Here is a 23911-nt window from a genome sequence, read left to right on the forward strand (position 1 = left end):
CTTGATCTAATGTCCACATATGAGGGAGAACATACGATTTTTGGTCTTTTGAGCCAGGCTAACCTCACTCAGAATGATGTTCTCCAATTCCATATTGGAGACTTTCTAAAACTAATAATGTATTAGGTTTGTGGTTTCTTCTCTGTAGTGGGGTTTGAACTTGGCCTCATGCCTTATATTTGGAAGCCCTTCCAATAGATTTGTAAGATGTCTCAGCTCAAAATTTGGTTTTTTCATGTATTCTGTCTTAATATTTGTTCCTTAAATTTTTTTAGGCTGCAAACTACTGTATAAACAGGATTTTGCAAGGCGTTTAGGATTAAGATGTGTTACGTGCAACTATTGCTCTCAGCTGTGTAAGAAGGGAGCAACTAAAGAACTTGATGGTGTTGTGAGAGATTTCTGCAGTGAAGACTGCTGTAAAAAATTTCAGGATTGGTACTATAAGGTAAATAACTCCAGATTTTTATTGCAGCAGCTACTTTGTCGAATGGTTAAAAATTGTAACAAATATGCTAACTTATTTTTGACATGTGCATATTTTAAGCCTGTCCTTGATTGTGTTGCTCAGTAAAATTTTGTCATTTCAGTCCTTTTTAACTTGAAGTGGAATTTATAACTTAGGTGTTACCAAGGGTTAGGTTATTTTTATCGATGTGGCTCAACACAGGGTATTTTTTCTTTACTTCTTTTTTTAAAAAATTGTTTATACATTTATTCATATGTGTATACATTGTTTGGGCCATCTCTCCCCTCCCCACCCCCAGCTTCCAGGCAGAACCTGTTTTGCCCTCTTCTCTAATTTCAACAAAGTATATTATTTCTTTAAAATTTCTTGTGCCTTCATTTCACCAAATAGAAATATTCTTGATGTCTCTATTAGCAGTGTTGAACATTATAGTTGAGATACATTTTTTAAATGGGGTGGCCTTAATCCTTCTACATTCAGCTCTAGCATAGCTGGAATGACAGGCCATGCCACCATCCCCTGCTTGTTTGTTGAGATATGGGGTTCTTGCAGTTTATTCCCCTGGACTGCCCTTGAGTCCACATTGCCACCTCCCAAGTAATGGGATTGTAGAAAAGTTCTACTGTACACAGCGTTTTTAATTATGGTGTTTTGGAGGCTTTCATATTGAAATGACCCTAAATACATGCCAAAACCATTTAATTTGAAACACAGAGATACTGATTCTGTCGTATGAAAATCTAAAAGGTCAAATCTCTTTCGGACCATTGCATTAGTTTTATCTCTTTTTGTGGATGAGAAAATGAGGGTAAATTTAGATATTATCCAAGAGAAAAGTTAATAATTTCTATGTTGATAACATGGAAAACTATCTCAGTGGTAAAGCTTCATTGTGAATGCAGTTCTAAAGCATGTGAAGATAGATATCTATGTTTTGACATAAGCAGTAAAATGTTGAAATATGGAGAATATTTATTTCACTTTATAATGTGATTAGTGTTAAAGTATTACTAGGAGAATTGTAGGAATTCTTGGTGTGATTTTTTTTTTAAATATCTATAGCTCAGCACATTAACTAGATTTTATAGATAAAAGAGGAGATACTTTCCTGGTTGTCTAAGGTAAAATAATTGAGACTTAAGGTTTTGAGGTACTTTTTAAAAAAGTTACCTCATTGTGCTTTTGAATGACTTAAGTCTTTTTTTGGGGGGAGGTGGGGGGACGGTACTGGGGTTTAAACTCAGGGCCTTATGCTTGCTAGGCAGGTGTTCTACGATGTGAGCCAGTCCACCAGCCCTGTCTTGAAGTCCAAATTTTAGAAATATGCAGAGGACTAACACTCTCTCAAATTGTTCATATTATCTAAATCAGCATTTTCTTCTACTGTAGACAGTAACATTTTTGGGAAATAACTCAGAAGACATTTCTTTGATCATATTCAATGCTTCCTTTTAGTATAGCCCACCAAATGCACCTTTGCCTGAAGTTTAGGTTTTATGATGCTAGGGAAGCACTCTACCATTACGCTACATCTTCAGCCCAGGGGGTTTTATATATTTTTGTTTTTTATTGTATTGTGACAGTAAAGATAGGAAGTTTTTTGTTTGTTTGTTTGGCACTACTGGTATTTGAACTTAGGGCCTCACACTTGCTAGGCAGGCGCTCTACTACTTGAGTCACTTCTTCAGCCCGAAGTTTTATTATTGGAATTTGTTTTGCATAACAACAAACAGTAAAGGTATTCATTCAGTAACAACAAATTTGAAAATCCCATTTCTTTCTTAGACCTATTTTCATCACTTATCTTATTGTTTGAGGCAGAAGATGTTACAATGTGGTGTAATTTCCTAGTTGTTAATTTACTGTATAAATTTCTGCCTAGTTTGAATCTTAAGATTTAATTAATCTTGGAGTAGGAACTGTATTGGGGTTTTAACTCAGGATCTCGAGCTTGCTAGGCAAGAGCCTACCACTTGAGCCATGTCCCCAGCCTAGGGTATCATCCATTTTTATAGGCCAGCCTCAGACCATGGTCCACCTCTCTCCACCTCCCCTTGTGGCTGGGTTTATAGCTGTGCATTACCATGTCCAGCAAATTTAATATTTTAATAATATTAATTCATGAAATAATATTTCAATAATTTTGCCTTTTGGTTATAGCACACACCAGATGTTTTTCTCTGACCTTTTCCCTTCCTTCCCACTTCCTTCTTCCCTGCTATCTTCCTTCCTTTTCTCTCCCCCTCTTTTTTATCCTTCCTTTTCTTCCTTCTTTCTGTTTCCCTTTTCCTCCCCTGCCCTCCCCTTCCCCCTTCCCTTTCTCCTTCCCTCTTTCCTTTTCCTGTTCCTTTTACCCTTCCCTCTTCCCTTTTCCCTTCCTCCTTCCCTTCCTCCCCTTTCCCTTCCCCCTTTTCCTTCCTTCTCTTTTTTTTGAACCCTGTGCCTCACACATTTCAGGTGTGTGACCTACTACAGAGCTGTAACTTTAGCCCCTGTTCTCTTTCTTTGAATACTTTTATTGTCTTATAGTGAAAACAGAAATCTACTGGCTGCTTCTTTCTTTTTTGCGAAAGCAAAGATGTGTTCTTTGGCAAAAGACCACATTATTGCAGATTTTGTCATTTGTTCTGTTTTGCTACTTATTTTTTGTTGTTCTGGAGGTTGAACCTAGTGCCTCACACAAAGCTAAACATGTGCTCTGCAACTGAGTGAAACTACCAGCTTCTTACCACTTAAAAGAATAATTGTTTCTAACTGAGCACAGTGGCTCATCATACCTGTAATCTACTGGGGAGACACAGGATTGTGCTCCATGCCACACCAAGCAAAAATAGGAGACCCTATCTAAAAAATAACCTAAAGCTAAAAGGACTTGGGGGCATGGCTCAAATGGCAGAGGGCTTGCCTAGCCCAAAAAAGAAAAAGAATAATAATTTCTAATATTTTCCATTCAGTGTTATAATTCAATGAAGCAGTGCATTTCAGAATCTGTAAGAATATATTAATTATCCAGCTACAGTTATCTCATGTTTAATGCCAGTTTTCTACATTAAACACACTTTATGTACAGATCTTCATATAATATACACAATATTATTATACATCATACTAGTTCCTTATACCTCTACTCACAGCTACCATATTATATTGAAAATAGGATAAATCGTATCCTCACTAATTACATTTTTTTCCTTCTGTTTTCTTTTTAATTGAAATATTAAATTTTTGAAATTAGATGCTAACTCTTAGAAGTCACTGCAGCTTATCAAGGAAATAAACTTCTATCCAAAACAAAATCAGTTCTTCATCAGGGAACAATCAAAACAACAGCTCCCCAGTCCAGCTATTAGTCATGGACATTGGCTATCTAAAACATGGAGCCCGCACACTGTGCTTCACCTTTTCTCATCAGCAGTGCATACTGATGAATGGCACCTTAATGTGTTGCACACTGATTTGAGGTTCAGGTTGAGAGACTACATAGAGTATAAATAATTTTTATATTTTTATTTATTTAAATTTAGTTGAGGACTGGTGTATTGCTCAGCGGTAGGGCACTTGCTTAGTATGTGCAAGGCCCTGAGTTATAATCACAGAACTGGAAAATAAATTTAATTGATATATTTAACATATTTCAAAATTACCTGCTAATTTTTTTTTTAATAAGACATTTTCAACGAGCTGTTTTTTTCTGGTTCATATAGTAAGTTGCTTCTGAATTTAAATGAGGTTTATTAAATACAGTTTCTTCTAGGTTGGAATAGAAAATCTGTTGACAAATCCTGGAAATTAAATTCTTTTATTTTAGTTGTATGTAATGGTGCATATCTGTAATCCTCGTTCTCAGAGGCAGGTGGATTGTCAGAATCAGGCCAGCCTGGGCTGCACAGCAAAACCCTGTCTCAAAGAAAACAAAAGTCCTGGTTTTCTTCTCATAGATAACTTTAGAAGGAAGTAGATTGTACTTTTATTCAAAGTGAATGTTTCTAGAGATAATGTGAAAACAGATGGGTGGATACTTCTTTTGGTATCTATAAATTTAAAATTTTTGACGAAAAGATTTTTATACTGCATTGGAATAATGCCTTGACTGTGTTGATATTTCAGAAGGTCCACTTTTTCCCAAGATAATGTCACAGAACTTCATGGTAAAACTAAGCTTGTCTTACACTTCAGTACTTCACATTGCAGTTATTAACACAGCTTTTCATATTAATTAATTGTTGGGGCTGGAGTTTGAACTCACGGCTTTGCACTTGCAAAATAAGTGCTGTTATGCTTGATCCATATCTTCACTGGGTTTTGAACTCAGGGTTTTGAGCCATGGCCTCAGCCCTTTTTGTTTTAGTTTATTTTTTTCAAGTATGGTTTGTCTTTTGCCTGTTGATGGCCTTAGGCCATGAGCCTCCTACCTACCTCTCCTCTGTAGCTGGAATTACAGGTATGCATCACTCGTCCACCTAGCTTGTTTGTTGATTATGGGGCCTTTTTAACGTTTTTGCCTGAGTTGGCATCTGACTTTGGACCTTCTGATGTCTACTTCCCAAGTAGGTGAATTATAGGTGTATGCCGCTGCACCTGGCTTAAAATCTTTTAATACAAATGCCCTGTTAGCATGTTTTGTCTAACAACACAAGTTACAGACTACTGGGCTTTCAGTTATTTACTTTACAAATTGCTAGATAACTCATTTTTTTAAAAATGTTATTTTTGTTTGGGAGGCATTATTAGAGTTTGAGCTCTTTGGTTTTTAATTTTAGGAAGACTATTCTATATTCTTACAAATATTTTTGTTTTGATAACTAAAGATTTCTTGTTACTTAAATTCTTTGCATAGTATCCAGTCATCTAGTCTTTTACCACTGTTTTTTTCTTCTCTTCCCCTCCCTCCCCCACCCCTTTTTTTTTTGGGAAGTGGTAAAGGATTACTTTTCACAGTGACTGTTGAAAATGTCCGTATTGCATTTATAGTTTTGCTGTTGTAAAATAATGTCTGTTTGTTAAAATTGGAAACGTGTATAGGATGTATGGATTACAAGGATGTGTATATTAACAAAAGTGAGAATTTGAGACTAAGAAGTATAAGAGACTGACAGTATAGGCTAACTGATGTCTAAGTTATTGAATATGAAATTCTTGTTTAGCTGATGAGTTGGATTAGACATTTTGAATAGAGTTTAATATGCAGTAGTTGTTCTTGTGGGGCGCTTTTTGTTTTGTTTTTAAATCATAATAGGTTGGATGTGGTGGCACAGGCCTGTGATTCTAGCATTTGAGAGGTTGAGGCAGGAGAGCTGCACATTGGCAGCCAGTTTGGGGTATTACATAGTGAATTTGAGGACAGCTTGAGCTACATAGTGATAAGCTTGTCTCAAAAATACTAAATCAATCAATCATTCAGTCAATCATAAGAGTTCTTAACTTCCACAATGACAAGAAAACCATATGATGATGTCGTACTTTTCAAGACAGAGACTTACGTCACATTTATTTCAGTTCTTTTTTATTTTTAAAGAGGGCTAAAAATGCTTAATTGTTGAAATACATTGGTAAATTCATTAATTTACATTGTAGTATTAAGCAGGTATACATATCATTAGCAAATTAAGAACTTTCCAGATAGCCCACTAATCATAAGTCCTTGAAAATAGTACAGAATTAACATGATATGTGATGATTACACAAAGGTAGAATGGAAGACTCAGTGGCTCTGAAGTACTTGTAGTTACATCAGCCTTTGATTAAAGAAAATGGGAATTTAATCAACATGTGCACGTGCATGCAGACTTAACTAGTTTGTTTTTAAATATTGCAATGTGATACACTGTTCCTAATAAAGGAAATTCTCTGACCTTTAAATAAAATTTGAAAATCAAATTATAAAAAAGGGAAGGAGATAGTAGTAAGACCCCATTTACCAATTTTAAAGCTAAAAATGAATGTGAAGTAGAAATAGTGAAAGATCAGAGACAATTATGTTACTTTAGGTAATTCATTTACAGTGCCCTAAATTATAAATAGAATAAGGATTTTTGTTATATTAAAAACTATCAAAAAAAAATCAATGAAAAGACATGACCTCTGTGAACTGTGTGTTGAGTGGCCAGGGTGAAAAAATTACAGAACCCAGAGCCCAGCAAAGCAGTTCAGGCCCAGCAGCAACAGCCCCACAAGAATCTTAACTCGTCTTCCATGGAGGGGATGCAGAAAGTTCCACAAATGAGCACTGACTACCCAGTTTCCCTCTATTACCAGCATTCACCTCTACTCATGGCTTTAATAGTACACTTAAGATTAGGGGAGAGGTGCAGAGGGACAGCCATTTAGTTTTCTTGGAAATGTCTGAGCACATTACAATGTCCTTGGAGCCAAATTCCTTCCAACTTGATGAGAAGGCTCTTGATCAGTGAGTTGTGATGTTATTTTCCTCTGAATTTTTCGTTCAGTCTTTGTTTGACTGGACACCATATTAACAGCTTCAGACAGAAGACCAATATATACTCCTCCGTAGTTTCTCCTCTTGTCATCTTCTGTTTCCGATTCTTCTGTTACATCTTCAGCTACTCCTGCAGGGCCTTGGCAGGAAAGGAAGACACAGGTCCTGTGGGCAGAGGCCAGCGGGGGAGATGCGTGGGCTGGGGAAGGGCAGTCGTATTTCGGTTCTTAAGTTAAGCTTTCCTGAAGTTCTTTCTTCATGGGAGTTTGGGATATTGGACCGGGGCAGCAGTTTATACTAGAGTTGGTGTAGGCAAACAATGATGGTTATTAATGATGACTTTAAATTGGCCATCCTATTTTTTAGCTCAGTTCCAAACACTTTCCTAGGGATCTGTGTGTGTGTGGATGTAACCGAAATAAAAAAGACCTGTACACCTCCATAATTTTCAAGCATTAAGCTTAAAATTCTTAACTTGGATTTCTCACTTACTGCCCTTTCAGCCTGAACAAATAGATATTTCTGTTTTCATTTGTAAATTGGCATTAATATATTTTTTTTCCCCTTTGGGTAAAGAGAACTCATCAAAATTTGTTTTGAATCTTCTGGAGGAAAGGATCTTGAAGTACAAAAGCCAAGTTTCTGTAATTATAGAAGTGATGAAGTGATTTCATTGTTCAGATTCTTTGGGGGGGATGTGTTTAGTTTTATGTCCTTGTACTTGTAATTTACTTGTGTAAGTGGGAACCATACACCAAGAGTCAGCATAGCCTTCATAGTGACACATACCTGTAATCCCAGCCCTCAGGCTGAGGCAGGAGGATTGTGAGTTTGAGGTCAGTGTGAGTTACATAGTGAGACCCTGTCTCAAAACAACAACAAAGTAATAATAAGGGGCCAACCCAGTACATGCAGTAATTTCAATATATTTTACAAACTCATTTGCATTTTAGATATTATATTGAGAGCCCCTTTTTTTGGGTAGCATTTTAATTTTATTAGGACTTTTATTCTCTAGTTATAGAGAGAATAAATAAAAATGAGTTTATAGTAACTCATTTTGTCTTTCATTTACTCATCTGTCAGTAGAGTACGGGATGATGCCCAGGTTTTAAGGTCGTCTGCTTAAAATCCTGCCCCTGTGTGTTTAATACTTGCCCTAGTCAAGTCATTTGAACCTAAGTTTCTAGTATCCATTTGGCAGGGCTGTCATGAAAATATGGAGAGTAGATAAATACTATTGGACTTCATTTCAAGTTCTCAGTGAATGAGATAGCCAGGCTGCAACTTCACTTTCGCTCTGTTCTTTGTTCAGACTCAGGACATAGTGATAAGTTTCCATTGGAAACACTTCCATGGTTATTTCAGAACAGTCTTTGACTGTTAAGAATTTGGGGACTTTTCCTCATTGTTGAGTAAAATATGACCTAGGTTGGTATTAGTACTGCTGTTATTCGGATTACCACATAATACTACCAGCAATAGAAAACTTGGATTCATAAATTTTTGGTCATGATATGATATTGGCTTCAGTTATAATTTGTACTACAAATCTTCATTTGTTTGATGTTTATTCAGAAAGAGAAATACCTGACTGAAGAACAAAAGAAGCCTATAATCTATCCTTAGGAGTGTGTTTATTATGTAAGACCTGTTTACCAACACAATTGTTTGTTAGTATCCCTGACTGGGATTTTTTGTTTTGTTTTTTGTTTTTTTGTCGGTGCTGGGGATCGAACCCAGGGCCTTGAGCAAATTAGGCAAGTGCTCTACTGCTGAGCTACATCTCCAGCCCCTCTGACTAAGAATTTTGACAAGGTATTTATTCCTAAAACTTCATTTGAGACATAAAAGTGAGAGATTTCTAAATATATAGTATAAAAGTGTAGATTATTTAGAGCCATCATGAAAAGAATCAGTCATAATTATTATGAGCTGTGAAGTACTTAATATTTGTTGCTTTATCAAAATTTCTAAGCTGTTAAGGCAAAGATCAGTTTTAAAAAATTATAGCACTTTGTATTTAGAACAGAAACTTCATTTGAAAAGAACTATATTTGAAATTAGTCACATGTCTTTTGGTCCATTCACTGGGGAAGAGGTTAAGAAATAGTGAAAATGAGCAAAATCTAGTGAAAATAGGATCTCTTTAAAAAAGTAAATATCTGCCCCTAGATTATTGACTGACCATGATAAAGTATAATTTGTGTTTATGAATTTTAGGCTCTAAAGTTTATATTAAAATGTTAGAAAATTAAACTACTTAAAACTAACATTTCTGAGTTTTCTGTCATAAGAGCTTTCTTCAAATTACTTTGATCTTGTACAGCTAAGCTAGAAAATCTATCCATTTACTCAGAAATTTTTAAAATGGTGCAATTGTAGAAGACTTACCGGTATAATAATATGAACATCAAAATTATTTTATCTTTTTTTAGGCAGGGTCTTGCCATGTAGCCTAGACTGGCCTCAAACTTTAGATCTTCATGCCTCAGTCTCCCAAGTGTTGGGATTATAGGCATGCACCACCATGCCTAGCTTCAAAATTATTTTAAAATAATGAACTAGGTTGTATCAGTTAATGCTGGTTGTTACAGCATTCTGGTAAATACACAAAGGCAGTTTGCCATATCCATTCAAGGCCTTGTGGTTACTAGGCAAGTACTCTACCACTTGAGCATACCTCAGCCCTCACCAATAAACTTTTAGAAGTCTTTAAGAACACTTATACATGTGGTATTTTAAATGTAATTTGAAATGTCTGAAACCTTCCCCTTTTTTATTAAGGCTGCAAGGTGTGACTGTTGTAAATCTCAAGGAACTCTAAAGGAACGAGTGCAGTGGCGTGGGGAAATGAAACATTTCTGTGATCAACACTGCTTGCTGCGTTTCTACTGTCAGCAAAATGAGCCCAACATGACTACGCAAAAAGGACCTGAAAACTTGCATTACGGTAGGCAGCAGTTCAGGTGGCATGTGGGAATCCTGTGAATTAGTCTGCTTCTTTTCTTCTTTAGTTTTAAATGCGAAGCAGTGATAAAGAATAGTTAATTTTAGAGATAGTTTAGATGGCAGTTTAAATTCCATAGTTTCTTTGTATGCCGTGTGATATTTCTAAAGACGTGTTGCTTTTTACTCTGTTCCCTTTTAAAAATTTAGTGCTAATTGAAAAAAAACAAAACAAAACCAAAAAAACCAGGGCCTAGTTGGCTTAGAGAGATTTTCAATAGAATTATAGCAAATATTTTAAAAAGAACAAACATTCACCCACCATGACATCTATAATTTTTTATTTTAAAAAATTTATTTTAATTGTGTAATTTTAAGTACAAACCATTTTGGCAAGTTACATGTGCTAGATATAAGTTGTAAGGAACAACCAAAACTCTTTAGTACCTATGACTTTTTATTTAAGAGATAAATGTAAGAACATAGTATTTACCCCCAAAGCTGTGTATGTTCAGAAGGGGAAAAATGAGAAGAGAGTTAATTTCTCCCATTTAACTCTGTATTTTTATACTTTGTATTCAGATTTTAGATTACTACTTAAAATAGTTAAAAAAAATTGTTAGTAACATCTTAAAAAATTGATGGAATGTAATGAGGAATAGAGATTTAGAAACTTTCAAGAAAATGTACTTGTCTTATTTTAAATTCATTTGTATTTTCTAGATCAGGGCTGTCAGACGTCCCGAACAAAAATGACAGTAAGTATTGCTTAAGTAGGGTGGTAAATTGCAATTTTTATAATAAGAGGGTAAAAGTAATTAGGCCAGTTTAATTTGATCATCATCATGTTTTTACTTTATTGAGACAGTATAAGCATTCTGCTGAATTATTAATATCACAGACCTCCATACATACTAAGGGATATAAAAGTGAATTAATCATAGCCTCTACTCATATTGTGGAGCTAGACATACAAATAGTATTTAAGTTGAAGTTCCCATAATAAAGAAGTAGCAATAGTATGCTTGAAATGATGGACAATCTTTATTCTTAACGAATGTAATAAGCAAGCAGAAGGTCCTGAGTACAAATTCCATAACTGTCCCCTCCCCCGCCTCAAAAAAAAAAAGAAAAGAAATATATATTTCTTTTTCTTTCTTTTGGTGTAGTGCATCAAATCTGCATTCATGTCATTAGAATTTTAAGACTTTTGTGGATTGAACATGGCCATTTAAATGTAATGTCTACTAACTAGTCTAAGCAGTACTTCTGCCACACCTGGTAGAGCAGCAGAGCAGTGAGACACTTCCTGCCTGATATGCTGCCTGTACTTGAATATCCTTATGTAAGTGACTCCCTTTAGAAGTCAATTATTGGCATCACAATAAGCCTCTGGGCTAGTTTTTAACTTGTATTTAAAAAATAGATTAGTGGTTCTCCTAGCTTTAGCAAGAATCACCTGGCAGGATTTCAAAACTTGTCAGTGCCTTGGCTACAACCCAGAAATTCTTATTTTAGGAAAGCTCTTCAGGTGATGGTAATATATAACCAGAGATGATGATCATTGATGCACAGTTGATCCTTTGTGTCCTTGGGTTTCCCAACTATAGATTCAGCCAACTAGGATTGAAAAGTGGTGGGGGGGATGTTCCAGGAAGTTTCAAAAATCAAAACTTGAAGTTTCCACATACCAAACACTGTGCTGAATCTACACAAATAGTGTGAGATTGTAGGCATGCTCTGTGACAGCCTCCTGCCCATTCATAGAACGGAATGCAGATCTCTCCAGTAATCCTTGTTTGAACATTATTGCCTGCTGTCTTGTACTTTATAGTTTTGTTGTCATGGTTAGGTTGTGATGGTTGTGTCTGTACTGAAAATGTATAGACCCTATGGAAATAACCATTTCCATAGCATTTACATTATATTAGGTATTATAAGTCATCTAGAAATGATTTGTATATATGCTTAAGTATTTATATGTGCTTGGGTTCTAGACTACTAAGGGATTTGAGCATCTATGTAGCTTGGTATCTCCGGGAAAGTCTGAGAAGTCAATCAGTCTCCATCCCCTCCAACCACCCCCCACCCCCAAAAAAAAAAAAAGATTCAGAAGGACAACTATATCTGAAAGATGAGCATTTTTACATACATTCTGTACAGTGTTTGTTTTTGATGTTGATAATTGGACAGGATCCTAGAAAAGTTGAAAGTGCTGTTTTGTTTTGTTTTGTTTTGTTTTGCTTTTCCCTATCTACTCCTCTGATGTGAATAACATTTTAAAATCAGGTAATTCAGATTACCTAAAGCATTCGGCTGAATTACCAGACTACCAGGCACTTTTCATCCACCCTGAAGAGTATAAAGATGATTACTCTTTATTTTGTTATCTTTGTGCAGTCAGTAAGGCAGCTCCCCAACCTGTTTCAAAGGTACAAGGTTTTGACTAAGGCTGCAAGAGATTCCTTCTCTCAGTACAGTATTAAATAAAAGCAACATCATGTGTCAGAATGATGGAGGGAACATTATTAGGAGGGAGGGAAAGTTAGGTACCATTGTGGCCATTATTGCCTTTGTCTTATAAAGTCATCTCCCATCATCTTTTTGTAACCTTTTAGAATTTTTTAACTCTCTATCCATATAATTAAAAAGGTGAGCGCTTGTCTGGATTATTTTGAACAAGTTATTTCACTATTCTTTGAGTTTCCTTATTTGTAAAATCAATGATTATCACCTCAGGTTTGTCACATGCTAAGTACCAGCCCCATGGTAGCTGTTCTGTTCCAGATCACATAGAGGCAGTATGTATGGTAGTTATTAACATAGACTTTGACATCAGATGAATCTATTTACATTAGCTCTGTGATCCTTACTAGATTATGTACTTCTGAGTCTTAGTTTCATCATCTATAAAATTGGAGTAATAAAAAAAGCCCAAAAAACCCTCCCTCTGTGGTGTTAGAAGAATGAAATAACATTTGGTGCTTTACTTTAATTCCTGGCACATAGCATGTACTCATCATATGGTGGCTTTTGTCATTATTATTTTCATTACTTGGGATCTTTCAGTATTCAGCATAAATAGCCATAACTCCTACCTGTCAATTAGTTGAAAAGTAAAAAAAAGAATTCTAGGACCAAAAGATTGGGATCAAGGTTTTTACTAACTGGCATAGCTCATTAATCTATATAATATTTGGAGAATGATAAGAGGTACAACATTAAGCAATTCTAGGCCATCTGTGATTTGGAATTTTCCTATTCTTAAGTGGGAATATCAGAGTATTTTCCAGGTCAGACTGAACTTAAACTTGGCATATAGGAAATACTGTTTGCTACGTTTTGCTTCTCATTGTATGATTGAAGCATAGGCTGTAAACTTTTCCAAGGTCTAGCCTTAGAACCAAGTTTCTTAACTCCTTGTTCAGGATTCTGTCTCTGATTAGTATGTAGTTTAAATTCTGGTTAATCTGATGTTCATCCTAGTGTAGCCATGTTGGCCATATATATTATTTTTAATAATCTATATACTTTCTTTTTTCAACTGTACTGGGGTTTCAACTCAAGACCTTGTGCTTGCTAGGCAGGGACTCCACAACTTGAGCTATGTCCTAGCCCCTGAGCCATACAGTTTTATAAATAGCTTTTAAATACATACCCTTCCAGACTTTAAAAAAAAAATCATAAAAAGGACTGGGGAGATAGCTCAGTGACAGGGGGTCTAGCACATGTAAGGCCCTGAGTTTGATCTACAGTACCACCCCTAGAAAATTTCACAGACAGAAAAATTTTTTAGTACAGTTGATCTTTATTATTCATGGATTCTGCATTTGAATTTATCTACTTATCAAAATTTATTTGTAATCCTCAACCAATATGTATAGCACTTTGGTGATCACCTGATATTCATCTTCTAAGTTGAGGTAGATCAAGGTGATGCTGTACCTTCAAGTTTCAGCCATCATGCTGTGAACTTGTGTCATGTTTTGCTTCATTTTGTGCATTTTTGGACTTTTTATTGATGATTTTTGCTGTTCACAGGGGTCCACAAGTGTGGGTTTTAAAGTGCTGTCTAGTGTCTCTGAGTACAAGAAAGCTAATGTATGTTAGTTAATTACCATTCAGATGTGAGTTAGAGTGCTGTTGGTGTGTTTAATATTAATCAATAATGTAAATAGAAAGGAAGAGGAAATTTGCCAGTCAGTACACAAGGCCACTCTAAGAGCTACCATAATGTCTATTATAACTAAATTTGTGGGCTCATGAGATTATGACCCATTTACACTATTTTTGTAAGGCTTTTAGCTCACAAGTGTTAACCAGGATTAGGAAAATGTTAAACCCTTCTCAGTTAGTGCTGACTGGTTTGCATGTTTTTCATGGTAAAAATGTTAAACTGGAAGGTGAAGTGGGTTCTGTAGATGAGGGCACTGTAGAAGAAAGACCTGCTAAGTAGCATACAGGAAAAGGGTTATGGGGAACAATGCAGGCATTGGTGGTTCAGTGGTAGAATTCTCGATGCTGCCGAGATTGGCTTGCTTTTTGCAAAGGTATTGGAAAACAAACCTGCAAATGGTTTTCAGAGTCTCTGGCTCTAAATCATTCAGTTTGTACAGTCCTTCCATTGCTAAGAGCAATTTCTTTTTTTTTTTTTTTTTTTTTTTCATTTTTCTTTTATTATTCATATGTGCATACAAGGCTTGGTTCATTTCTCCCCCCTGCCCCCACCCCCTCCCTTACCACCCACTCCGCCCCCTCCCTCTCCCCACCCCTCAATACACAGCAGAAACTATTTTGCCCTTATTTCTAATTTTGTTGTAGAGAGAGTATAAGCAATAATAGGAAGGAACAAGGGTTTTTGCTGGTTGAGATAAGGATAGCTATACAGGGCATTGACTCACATTGATTTCCTGTGCGTGGGTGTTACCTTCTAGGTTAATTCTTTTTTTTTTTTTTTTTTTTCATTTTTCTTTTATTATTCATATGTGCATACAAGGCTTGGTTTATTTCTCCCCCCTGCCCCCACCCCCTCCCTTACCACCCACTCCACCCCCTCCCGCTCCCCCCCTCAATACCCTGCAGAAACTATTTTGCCCTTATCTCTAATTTTGTTGTAGAGAGAGTATAAGCAATAATAGGAAGGAACAAGGGGTTTTGCTGGTTGAGATAAGGATAGCTATACAGGGCATTGACTCACATTGATTTCCTGTGCGTGGGTGTTACCTTCTAGGTTAATTCTTTTTAATCTAACCTTTTCTCTAGTTCCTGGTCCCCTTTTCCTATTGGCCTCAGTTGCTTTAAGGTATCTGCTTTAGTTTCTCTGCATTAAGGGCAACAAATGCTAGCTAGTTTTTTAGGTGTCTTACCTATCCTCACCCCTCCCTTGTGTGCTCTCGCTTTTATCATGTGCTCATAGTCCAATCCCCTTGTTGTGTTTGCCCTTGATCTAATGTCCACATATGAGGGAGAACATACGATTTTTGGTCTTTTGAGCCAGGCTAACCTCACTCAGAATGATGTTCTCCAATTCCATCCATTTACCAGCGAATGATAACATTTCGTTCTTCTTCATGGCTGCATAAAATTCCATTGTGTATAGATACCACATTTTCTTAATCCATTCGTCAGTGCTGGGGCATCTTGGCTGTTTCCATAACTTGGCTATTGTGAATAGTGCCGCAATAAACATGGGTGTGCAGGTGCCTCTGGAGTAACAGTCTTTTGGGTATATCCCCAAGAGTGGTATTGCTGGATCAAATGGTAGATCGATGTCCAGCTTTTTAAGTAGCCTCCAAATTTTTTTCCAGAGTGGTTGTACTAGTCTACATTCCCACCAACAGTGTAAGAGGGTTCCTTTTTCCCCGCATCCTCGCCAACACCTGTTGTTGGTGGTGTTGCTGATGATGGCTATTCTAACAGGGGTGAGGTGGAATCTTAGTGTGGTTTTAATTTGCATTTCCTTTATTAAGAGCAATTTCTAATTGCTAAGTGCAAATCCTAATGCTTGTATCGCGCTCAAAATCTAGGAATACTTAGAGGAAGAACCTGAGCTGTATATCATTTCATTAGGATGGGGTGAAAAAGATGGATGGTATCTGAAACATTGTGGGGTTGGTTCTGCAACTGCTTCATACTAGAAGTTGAGCACTTTCCAAGGTAAAAACTTTGCTCTCCAAAGTTTTATTGTTGATGGGTACCTTAGTTCATTTCTGTAAACTCAAAAATGTCTACCCCAGTGCATCAGTTCTCTTCATGCACCAAATACCGTGTCTCTCATCTAGCCCTTCAATTAAGGACTATGGATTACTTTTTACATCAGACTGAAAAAATATAAAGGCTTTGAATGTCTTATAAAAATAGCAGTGTTAAAAATATATAATGTATATTGCACAGCAAATGAATGGAGAAGGCTTTGCCAGTGTGAAGGAAGGTGATATTAGAATAGAATTCTGTTTTGGGAAAACATGTCAACAAGTAAAAAAGTTTAACTTTTTTTATAAAGTAGGATTTATTAGAGAGAAAAGGAAAGGCTACGGCTAAGGTATTGCAGCGGAGCCTGGAAGCCGGGGGCTTGCTCATAGTTTAACTTTAAAACTTTCATTGGTGCTTAAAAGAGAATTGTCTTCATGTTTTTCTAAAAACGTGTTTGCTTTATGGAATTCTTTGAAGATGGCATAAATTTATGGAATGAGTAATTCCTGCCAGTTGTTAGTGGATTCACACTGATCCTCCCAGATTAAGACTGTGTGAACATCGTAATGATAGCTTAATCTGGTTACACTCCTCTTTTTGTGTGTTCCTCCTTAGGACTTAGAAACAAGATAATCATTTGTACCAGGAAGTAATGAAAATTAGAGATAAAAAAAAATAAAATGTTTTCTTTGCTTCTTTGTAGGGCTCAGCACCACCCCCTTCTCCAACACCAAACAAAGAGATGAAGAATAAAGCAGTTCTTTGCAAACCTTTAACAATGACAAAAGCTACTTATTGCAAACCTCACATGCAGTCCAAATCTTGTCAGACAGGTAACTTAGGGAATTGTGACTTTTATGCCTCTCTGAATAAAATACATGCTTTTCTTGAGTGGACAGGCTACAGAATAGATTTGTTGAGTTATTTTGTTTTGATTTTTACTTATCTAACTTTGGATACTGCCTTGAAATACAGCATATCATTTAAAATCACTTACGATCAAACAATCTTTGATAAAGGCTTAGAATATACATTATATCCAAAGTGAAAAAACACTATAATCAGAAATTACCTTGGGGCTAAGAACTACTAAAGTGATGTTCTCATTGAGAAAATCATCTCTTTATGGTCTGTAATAATAATGGTTCTGTTTCCTACCTGTCAGCTGAAATAATTAAAATACGTGTTTTCATCACATTTACAATGTTTTGTGTTGTTTTAAACAGTGTCTTGCCATATAGCTAAGGCTTGCCTTGAACTTACTGTGGAGCTCACAGAATTTATGATTCTCCTGCCTCAGCCTCCTGAGTGCTGGAATTACAAGCACGTGACACCATACCTGGCTCAGTGTTAGCGGGATTCTATTTGTTTGATTAAGCCTTTGGGAGGAAGGGCAGTTGGCTGAGGTGTCTGGAACTCTCTTTAAAGGATGTTGTTTAAAAAAAAAAAAAAGCCTAAATTGTATTCTCTTAAGAACAGCAGCTGCTTTCTGTTTTTAAATGATCAAATCTTAAGAACTAGGAATTTCTGTTAAATGAGTACTGAGGTAAATTTTTCTTTGATGTCAAATTACTTCAACATTTAACAGCTATATATATGCTAGTTAACATTGTGCCTTACACACACGTATTGTGTTTTTAGATGAAAATTGGAAAACAGAGTATGTTCCAGTGCCTATCCCTGTGCCTGTGTATATTCCAGTACCTATGCACATGTACAGCCAGAATATTCCTGTTCCTACTACAGTTCCTGTTCCTGTAAGTTGGACTTTACTCTCTTCGTTTTGATCTCTATCAGACTCAGGTGGGGAACTGGTGCAATTGCTAGCTCAGCGAAGCTGCTGAAGCCATTTTAACGTATCCTCCACAGATAGATTGGGTTGATCAGCTTAATCTGCTATCTGTTCCCCCTTGACAGTGAATTTTAGCAGATATCTGCCTCTTCCCTGTGCATATTGTGTTTTATATTTGGTTTCATTTTTAAAATAAGTATTTGTGAAGTCACAAGATTTAGAACCGAAGCATAGAATCGAATTTCATATGAATTAGCATTGCATTCCACCCAAAATCACGTGTATGAATAATTACTTAACAGCACTGCCTGAGCTTGGCTCTTCTTACAGTCATTTGGAAACAGAAACACCTCAAAACTTATTTTCCCTTAACTTTTATTTCGGAAAGTAGTTGTGTGTATTTCAGCCTTTCCTTGTCATGATTAATTTTGATATATGTTCTTTTCAAAACTTTTATTCAATATGGTATAAAGTTGATCATATATCAATAATTTTTAACTTGGGGAAATACCTTTTAATGTTTAATAAGCCTAACAGTAAATGATTTGGTTAATTAGGTGCCCGTTCCTGTTTTTCTGCCTGCTCCATTGGACAGTAGTGAAAAGATTCCTGCGTCAATTGAGGAGCTGAAAAACAAAGTTTCTACAGATCCTCTTGATACAGAGTTGCTTACAATGACAGATATGATAGCTGAAGATGAGGGGAAAACAGAGGCTTCCAACATCAACAGTGAGCTACACTATGTCACAATTTGGTCAATAAGTATAGTAGGGTGTGTGTGTGTGTATGTTTGAAAATAAGTATTGTGATAGTACTACTTTCTTTTAGAGCCTATTGTTGTAGTTTGACTTGATATTGGAATGGGGGAATAATTATAACAAGTATTTTATATTAAGAGATCCATACTGTATTTAGCCAATTTCCCTCTAATGCCACACTGTGCCTGATTATCAAGGCAGTAGATTTTTTTTGTTGTTGTTGGTTTTTTTGTTGTTGTTTATTTTGTTTTGTGATGGGGTCTTGCTGTGTTGTCCAGGCTGGTCTTGAACTCTTGGGCTAAAGTGATCCTTCGGCCTTAAGCTCTTGAGTAGCTGGGACTACAGGTACACACTACCATGCCTGGTTTGTTGTGCTTGCTATTTAATTGTAGTGGGATTTGATTCCCAGAATTGACTCAAAATTATTTTTGTTAATAGAGTTACACAGACACAAAACTAGAAATGATTTAAATTCTTATTTTGTAATAATGTCTCCAATTCATATTATTTCTTATACTAATAAAATAGTATGCATTATCTAAGCTGGAATTTATCTTCACTATGATTAGAACACTGCTTGCTACATGGTGTAGTATGACTCTAAATGAGTGTGTTGTGTATGGTTGTAAGTTTCTTAGAATATTTATTCCTACCCTTAGCCTTCTAGTGACACCCAGAATCTCCAATGAGCTGCCCAATTCCCTTTACCCTAGAGGACAATAGAAACATGTAGTTTTCTATGTATTTCATAATTGTTGTAGGTTTTGTTTTTGGGGGAGGGTACTAGGGTTTGAACTCAGGGCCTCATACTTGCTAGGCACATACTCTACCATGTGAGCCACATCTCTAGCCCTGTAGTAGTTTTTTAAAACACTCTAAAGGGATTATGAAATGAATTTAGTGGTTTGTGACCAGTAGGGGTTTTTTTGTTTTTTAAATGAATGGTACTCATGTAATCCTAGTACTCTGAAAACTAAAGCAAGAGGATTGTGTTTAGGAGGCCAACCTAGACTAGGGGGGCATGCCTAAATGGTAAAGCACCTGCCCAGCATGCATCAGAACTCTTGAGTCCAATCCCCTCTAGTACCACCAAATAAAAAATGATAATAAGAAGAAATATTCTACATAATGGAATTATTTTACAACCAAAGCACATATCATAGGATTAAAAGTTTTCATGTATTTGGGATTATCTAATTATGAAGTTTAGAGCAGTTTATATATTAAGATAGCTGCATGCCTTTTCCTTTTGTGACATAAGGATTCTTTTATTGCATTTATAATTATTATACTTGTAACTCCTTTTGGCAGATTAAAAATGTGTTGTTGAAGTTTTTCTATTTTGATTTCTAATGAAATTATGAATTGATTACAGGTGTGATTATTGAAACTGATATAATTGATTCAGCTCTCATGAAGAACTCTGACGAAACACAGTCTAACATGCCCGATGTACCATATGAACCAGATTTGGATATTGAAATAGATTTTCCCAGAGGTACTCAAAAACCTTTATGATTTTTAAATCAAGTTATGGAGTCATAACTGTACTTATGATCACTGACCATTTACTGTTTGTCATGGACTGTAGTGTGGGGGAGGTGGATAGATGGACAGATGCTAGGGATGTGCTTTAGCACTTAGCTCTGTGCGCCAGCCCTGTTCTTTCTTTTTTAAAATTCAAGCAAAACAATTGTCTTCTGAAATAAGGCATAGGATTGAATTTTATGGACACAGAAAGAATTTCTTTGAATTTAAAAAAAAAAACTTTCTGAAAGTAATTCATTACAGAAAGTTTTGAAAATAGAGAAAGGAATAAAATAAATGTTTTTAAAAAATTTTTAAGTTATTGATACCATTTTTCATTTTTATTTATTTTATTTGTTTTATTTGACTGTACTGGGGTTTAACTCAGGACCTCATGCTTGCTATATAGTCACTCTACCACTTGAGCCTGATTGCATTTTCTTATGACCTTTTAAATTTACTTTTGAAAGGGAAAAATATTCTCAGATGTTTTTTAAAAGAAATGTGTTTCATTTTTCATTATTTTCTTCACTTGTGACTCGCTGATGAGCATACTGAGTAGAATGTAAAACATTGTTTTTGAAAAATGGTTTAGTAGATTTGTACTGTGACTCTTTAGATCTTATAACTGAATTTTTGGTTGTAATAGTTTTTCTGGTATTATGTATTTCTACAACAATTCTATCACCCACTCCCCAGTCCAGTTCAGGTTCTCCCTATGTATAAATGCTTATGTGTATGGTTTTTTGTTGGCTGTTTTTATGTACTATAAGCTGTGCTAGTACATTTGACATAAAAGTTTTTCCTGATTTAATTGTCAGCTGCTGAGGAGCTTGATATGGAAAATGAATTTTTATTGCCACCTGTTTTTGGAGAAGAATATGAGGAACAGCCCAGACCTCGATCTAAAAAAAAGGTATAAAAATTTAGTAATGCTCTTGTATTCACTTAATACCCTATAACAGCCTTTCAACAGACATAGAAAGATATGGTAATGATTTGCTGTGTCTGAGAATATGGGAAGATAGTTAAGTTTTGTAGGCTGGAAAAGACTACGAATTAATTTGTTTCAAAGTAATAAAACTAAAGGTTAGTTGTTACATCATAGAAGAAAAGTGAATATTATTGCCACTCAGTTTTTCTTTGAAAATTTATCTTGATACAAGATCAAAGTAGAAAATAGTTGCTAAAGACAATAAATTAACTGTGACAAGAATTTGCAGACTATTTTATGAGCTGGGTATGGTGGCGTATACCTGTAACTCAGCACTTGGGAGACTGAGGTAGGAAGATTGCAAGGCCTGCTTGGTCTACTAAGTTTGTGTCTTAAAAAATAACAACAAAGAATGGACACTGTTTTCTAGGGAGTAACTTTTTTTCCCCATCATTATTTTTTATGAGATTGGTCAACAAGAAAGAGGTACACAGTTTATTATATCTGGTCTCTTAAGCATACCAAACAGAGAAAGACATATGGACAGTTAGATTATTCAGGTATACCAAGTCTAATTGTATTAATAGGTGTAATTGTTTTAATATTCTGTCAACAACTTTCTGTTTTTGATTTCCAACATAAGGCAAGATCAAAAGACACCATAAGAAAGATGACTTTCACAAATTTGCCCAAAAAAGAAAGACAACTGAAAAAGGAGTACTTGCAGTAGAATGAAGGTGAACTCTTATTTGACACCATACACAATTTTTAATCTAAATAAATGTAAGAGCTAAAAATATAAACTCTTAGAAGAAAACAGGCCTAAGTCTTCATGACTTTGGGGCAGGCATACTTTCTTTAATAGAACACCCAAACACAAAGAAGAAAAGGAAAGAAGCAAATAAATTGGACTATACCAAAATTAAAAACTTTGGCACTGTAAGCAGTGCTCCCAGAAATTTAAAAGAAAGCCAGATGTGGTACATGCATATAATCCCAGCCCTCAGGAGGCTAAGGCAGGAGGATCTTGAGTTTGAGATTAGCTGGGATACATAATGAATTCCAGGCCAGACTGGGATAAATAGTGAGACACTGTCTCAAGAACAAAACAAAACAAAACAAAAAACTGAGAAGGGGGAGTGGGTTCTGGAGAAGTCAATCAGTGGTACAGTGCTTGCTTAGCAGATGCAAGGGTTCAATCTCAAGCATCACAAAAATGAAAGTAAGTAAATAATTGAATGATCATTCCCTATATGGTAGAGTTGAATTGAAACCTTCAGTTTTTTTTTAAAATAATATTTAGATGACTAGCTTATTATCTTCGTTGTTCTCAGCTGTAAATTTACCCTGATGTTATCATACAATGTGACTTGTGTAGAAACATCACATTCTTGGAGTTGTATTTCAAGAAATGTTGTAAGAAAACTATTGTCAGGTTGAGGAACACCAACTAATTCTAAAGCAAACAAATATTTCTTTTTACTTTGCCTTTGTTGAGAGATGACTTACATAAAGTCATGAAATAATTTAAGCTTAAGAAAAGAATTTACAATTATGTTTTACTAATAGGGAGCCAAGAGAAAAGCTGTATCAGGATACCAGTCTCATGATGATAGTTCTGACAATTCAGAATGCAGCTTTCCTTTCAAGTACACCTATGGTGTTAACGCCTGGAAACACTGGGTCAAAACTAGGCAACTTGATGAAGATCTTCTGGTGTTAGATGAGCTAAAATCTCGTAAGTGTTTGATTTTGTTTCTTCTATGCTTTATTTAAAATGAGGATTTCTGTTATTGAGTACCTTAATTTTTAAAATAAAGTGTAGCTTAAAACAATTCCAACTGCATTTTATTTTAAAGTCAATTTTAGAAAGTTTCTTAATCAATGCCTAATAACAATTACTGGTTATTTTATTTCTTTTTAGTCAAATCAGTAAAGTTAAAAGAAGACCTACTCTCCCATACCACAGCTGAGCTTAACTATGGGTTAGCCCATTTTGTCAATGAGATCCGAAGACCAAATGGAGAGAATTACGCACCTGACAGCATCTATTATCTTTGCCTCGGAATACAGGAGGTTGGTAATTTGCTGGCTGCCTTCAAAAACAGTATTAGTTAGAAAAGTTGTTGGGGTAGTCCTAGAAGAGAAAAATGTACATTTGGAATATTAAGGATAGTTTTCTGGAACTTCTGTTGTTTTACCAAGAAAGACATGAATTTAATCTGTTTGGAAATCCTATTATAAAGGATTTTCCTAGCTACTTTGTGTTTCTCTTATAACACAGTACATATATACCTAAAATCTTCAAGTTCTCCAGAACTGTGTACCAAAATCAAAATGAATTATAGGAGAAATAAGGTATCTATAGATTTCAAAACTCATGCATCCTTTCTGACAGGGCTAACAAATTGTATTTGCTGCCATATATTGATGCTAATTGGTATGGCATCATTTCTTCCTTACCAGTTGCACGTAAATGAATTCATGTTATGGGGCATGATGTGTAGCCACGTCTGATTACAGCTCCGTGCTGGTCTACATATACACAGAAAATACCTTAAATCTGTCCGTGTAGAGAATGTCTGTTTCACTATATGCTTCTGGTGTGTTTCCAACTTCTTAGTAGTATAGCTACTTATTCTTTGGACTATGGTCCTGCTGTTTATGCTGCATGCTGTAGGTGGGGTGTCAGATGTATGCCACCATACCCACCTTTTTACTTGAGAACAGCTCATGAACTTTTTGCCTGGTCTTGCCTTGAACCTCGATCCTCGTGGCTGGATTTTTTTTATTGAGTGGGTTACTTAAATATTAGGACTGCAGCTTCTATACAGGTTTGAGAGCTAAATGGGTT

General features: G+C 35.7%; 1 protein-coding gene across 1 annotated transcript in view; it reads left to right on the top strand.

The window, feature by feature from the left end:
• LOC109695263 (zinc finger MYM-type protein 2) overlaps positions 1–23911 on the top strand; it is a 97269-nt gene that overhangs the window by 56612 nt on the left and 16746 nt on the right. Inside the window, 10 exon segments of the mRNA XM_020177681.2 lie at positions 276–448; positions 9693–9858; positions 10578–10612; positions 16750–16879; positions 17688–17803; positions 18396–18567; positions 19972–20094; positions 20945–21039; positions 22627–22795; positions 22982–23133. Of these exon segments, the coding sequence (XP_020033270.2) occupies positions 276–448; positions 9693–9858; positions 10578–10612; positions 16750–16879; positions 17688–17803; positions 18396–18567; positions 19972–20094; positions 20945–21039; positions 22627–22795; positions 22982–23133 (1331 nt within the window).

The sequence above is a fragment of the Castor canadensis genome, chromosome 10 (genome assembly GCF_047511655.1).
Source record: "Castor canadensis chromosome 10, mCasCan1.hap1v2, whole genome shotgun sequence".
Taxonomy (NCBI): Eukaryota; Metazoa; Chordata; class Mammalia; order Rodentia; family Castoridae; genus Castor; species Castor canadensis.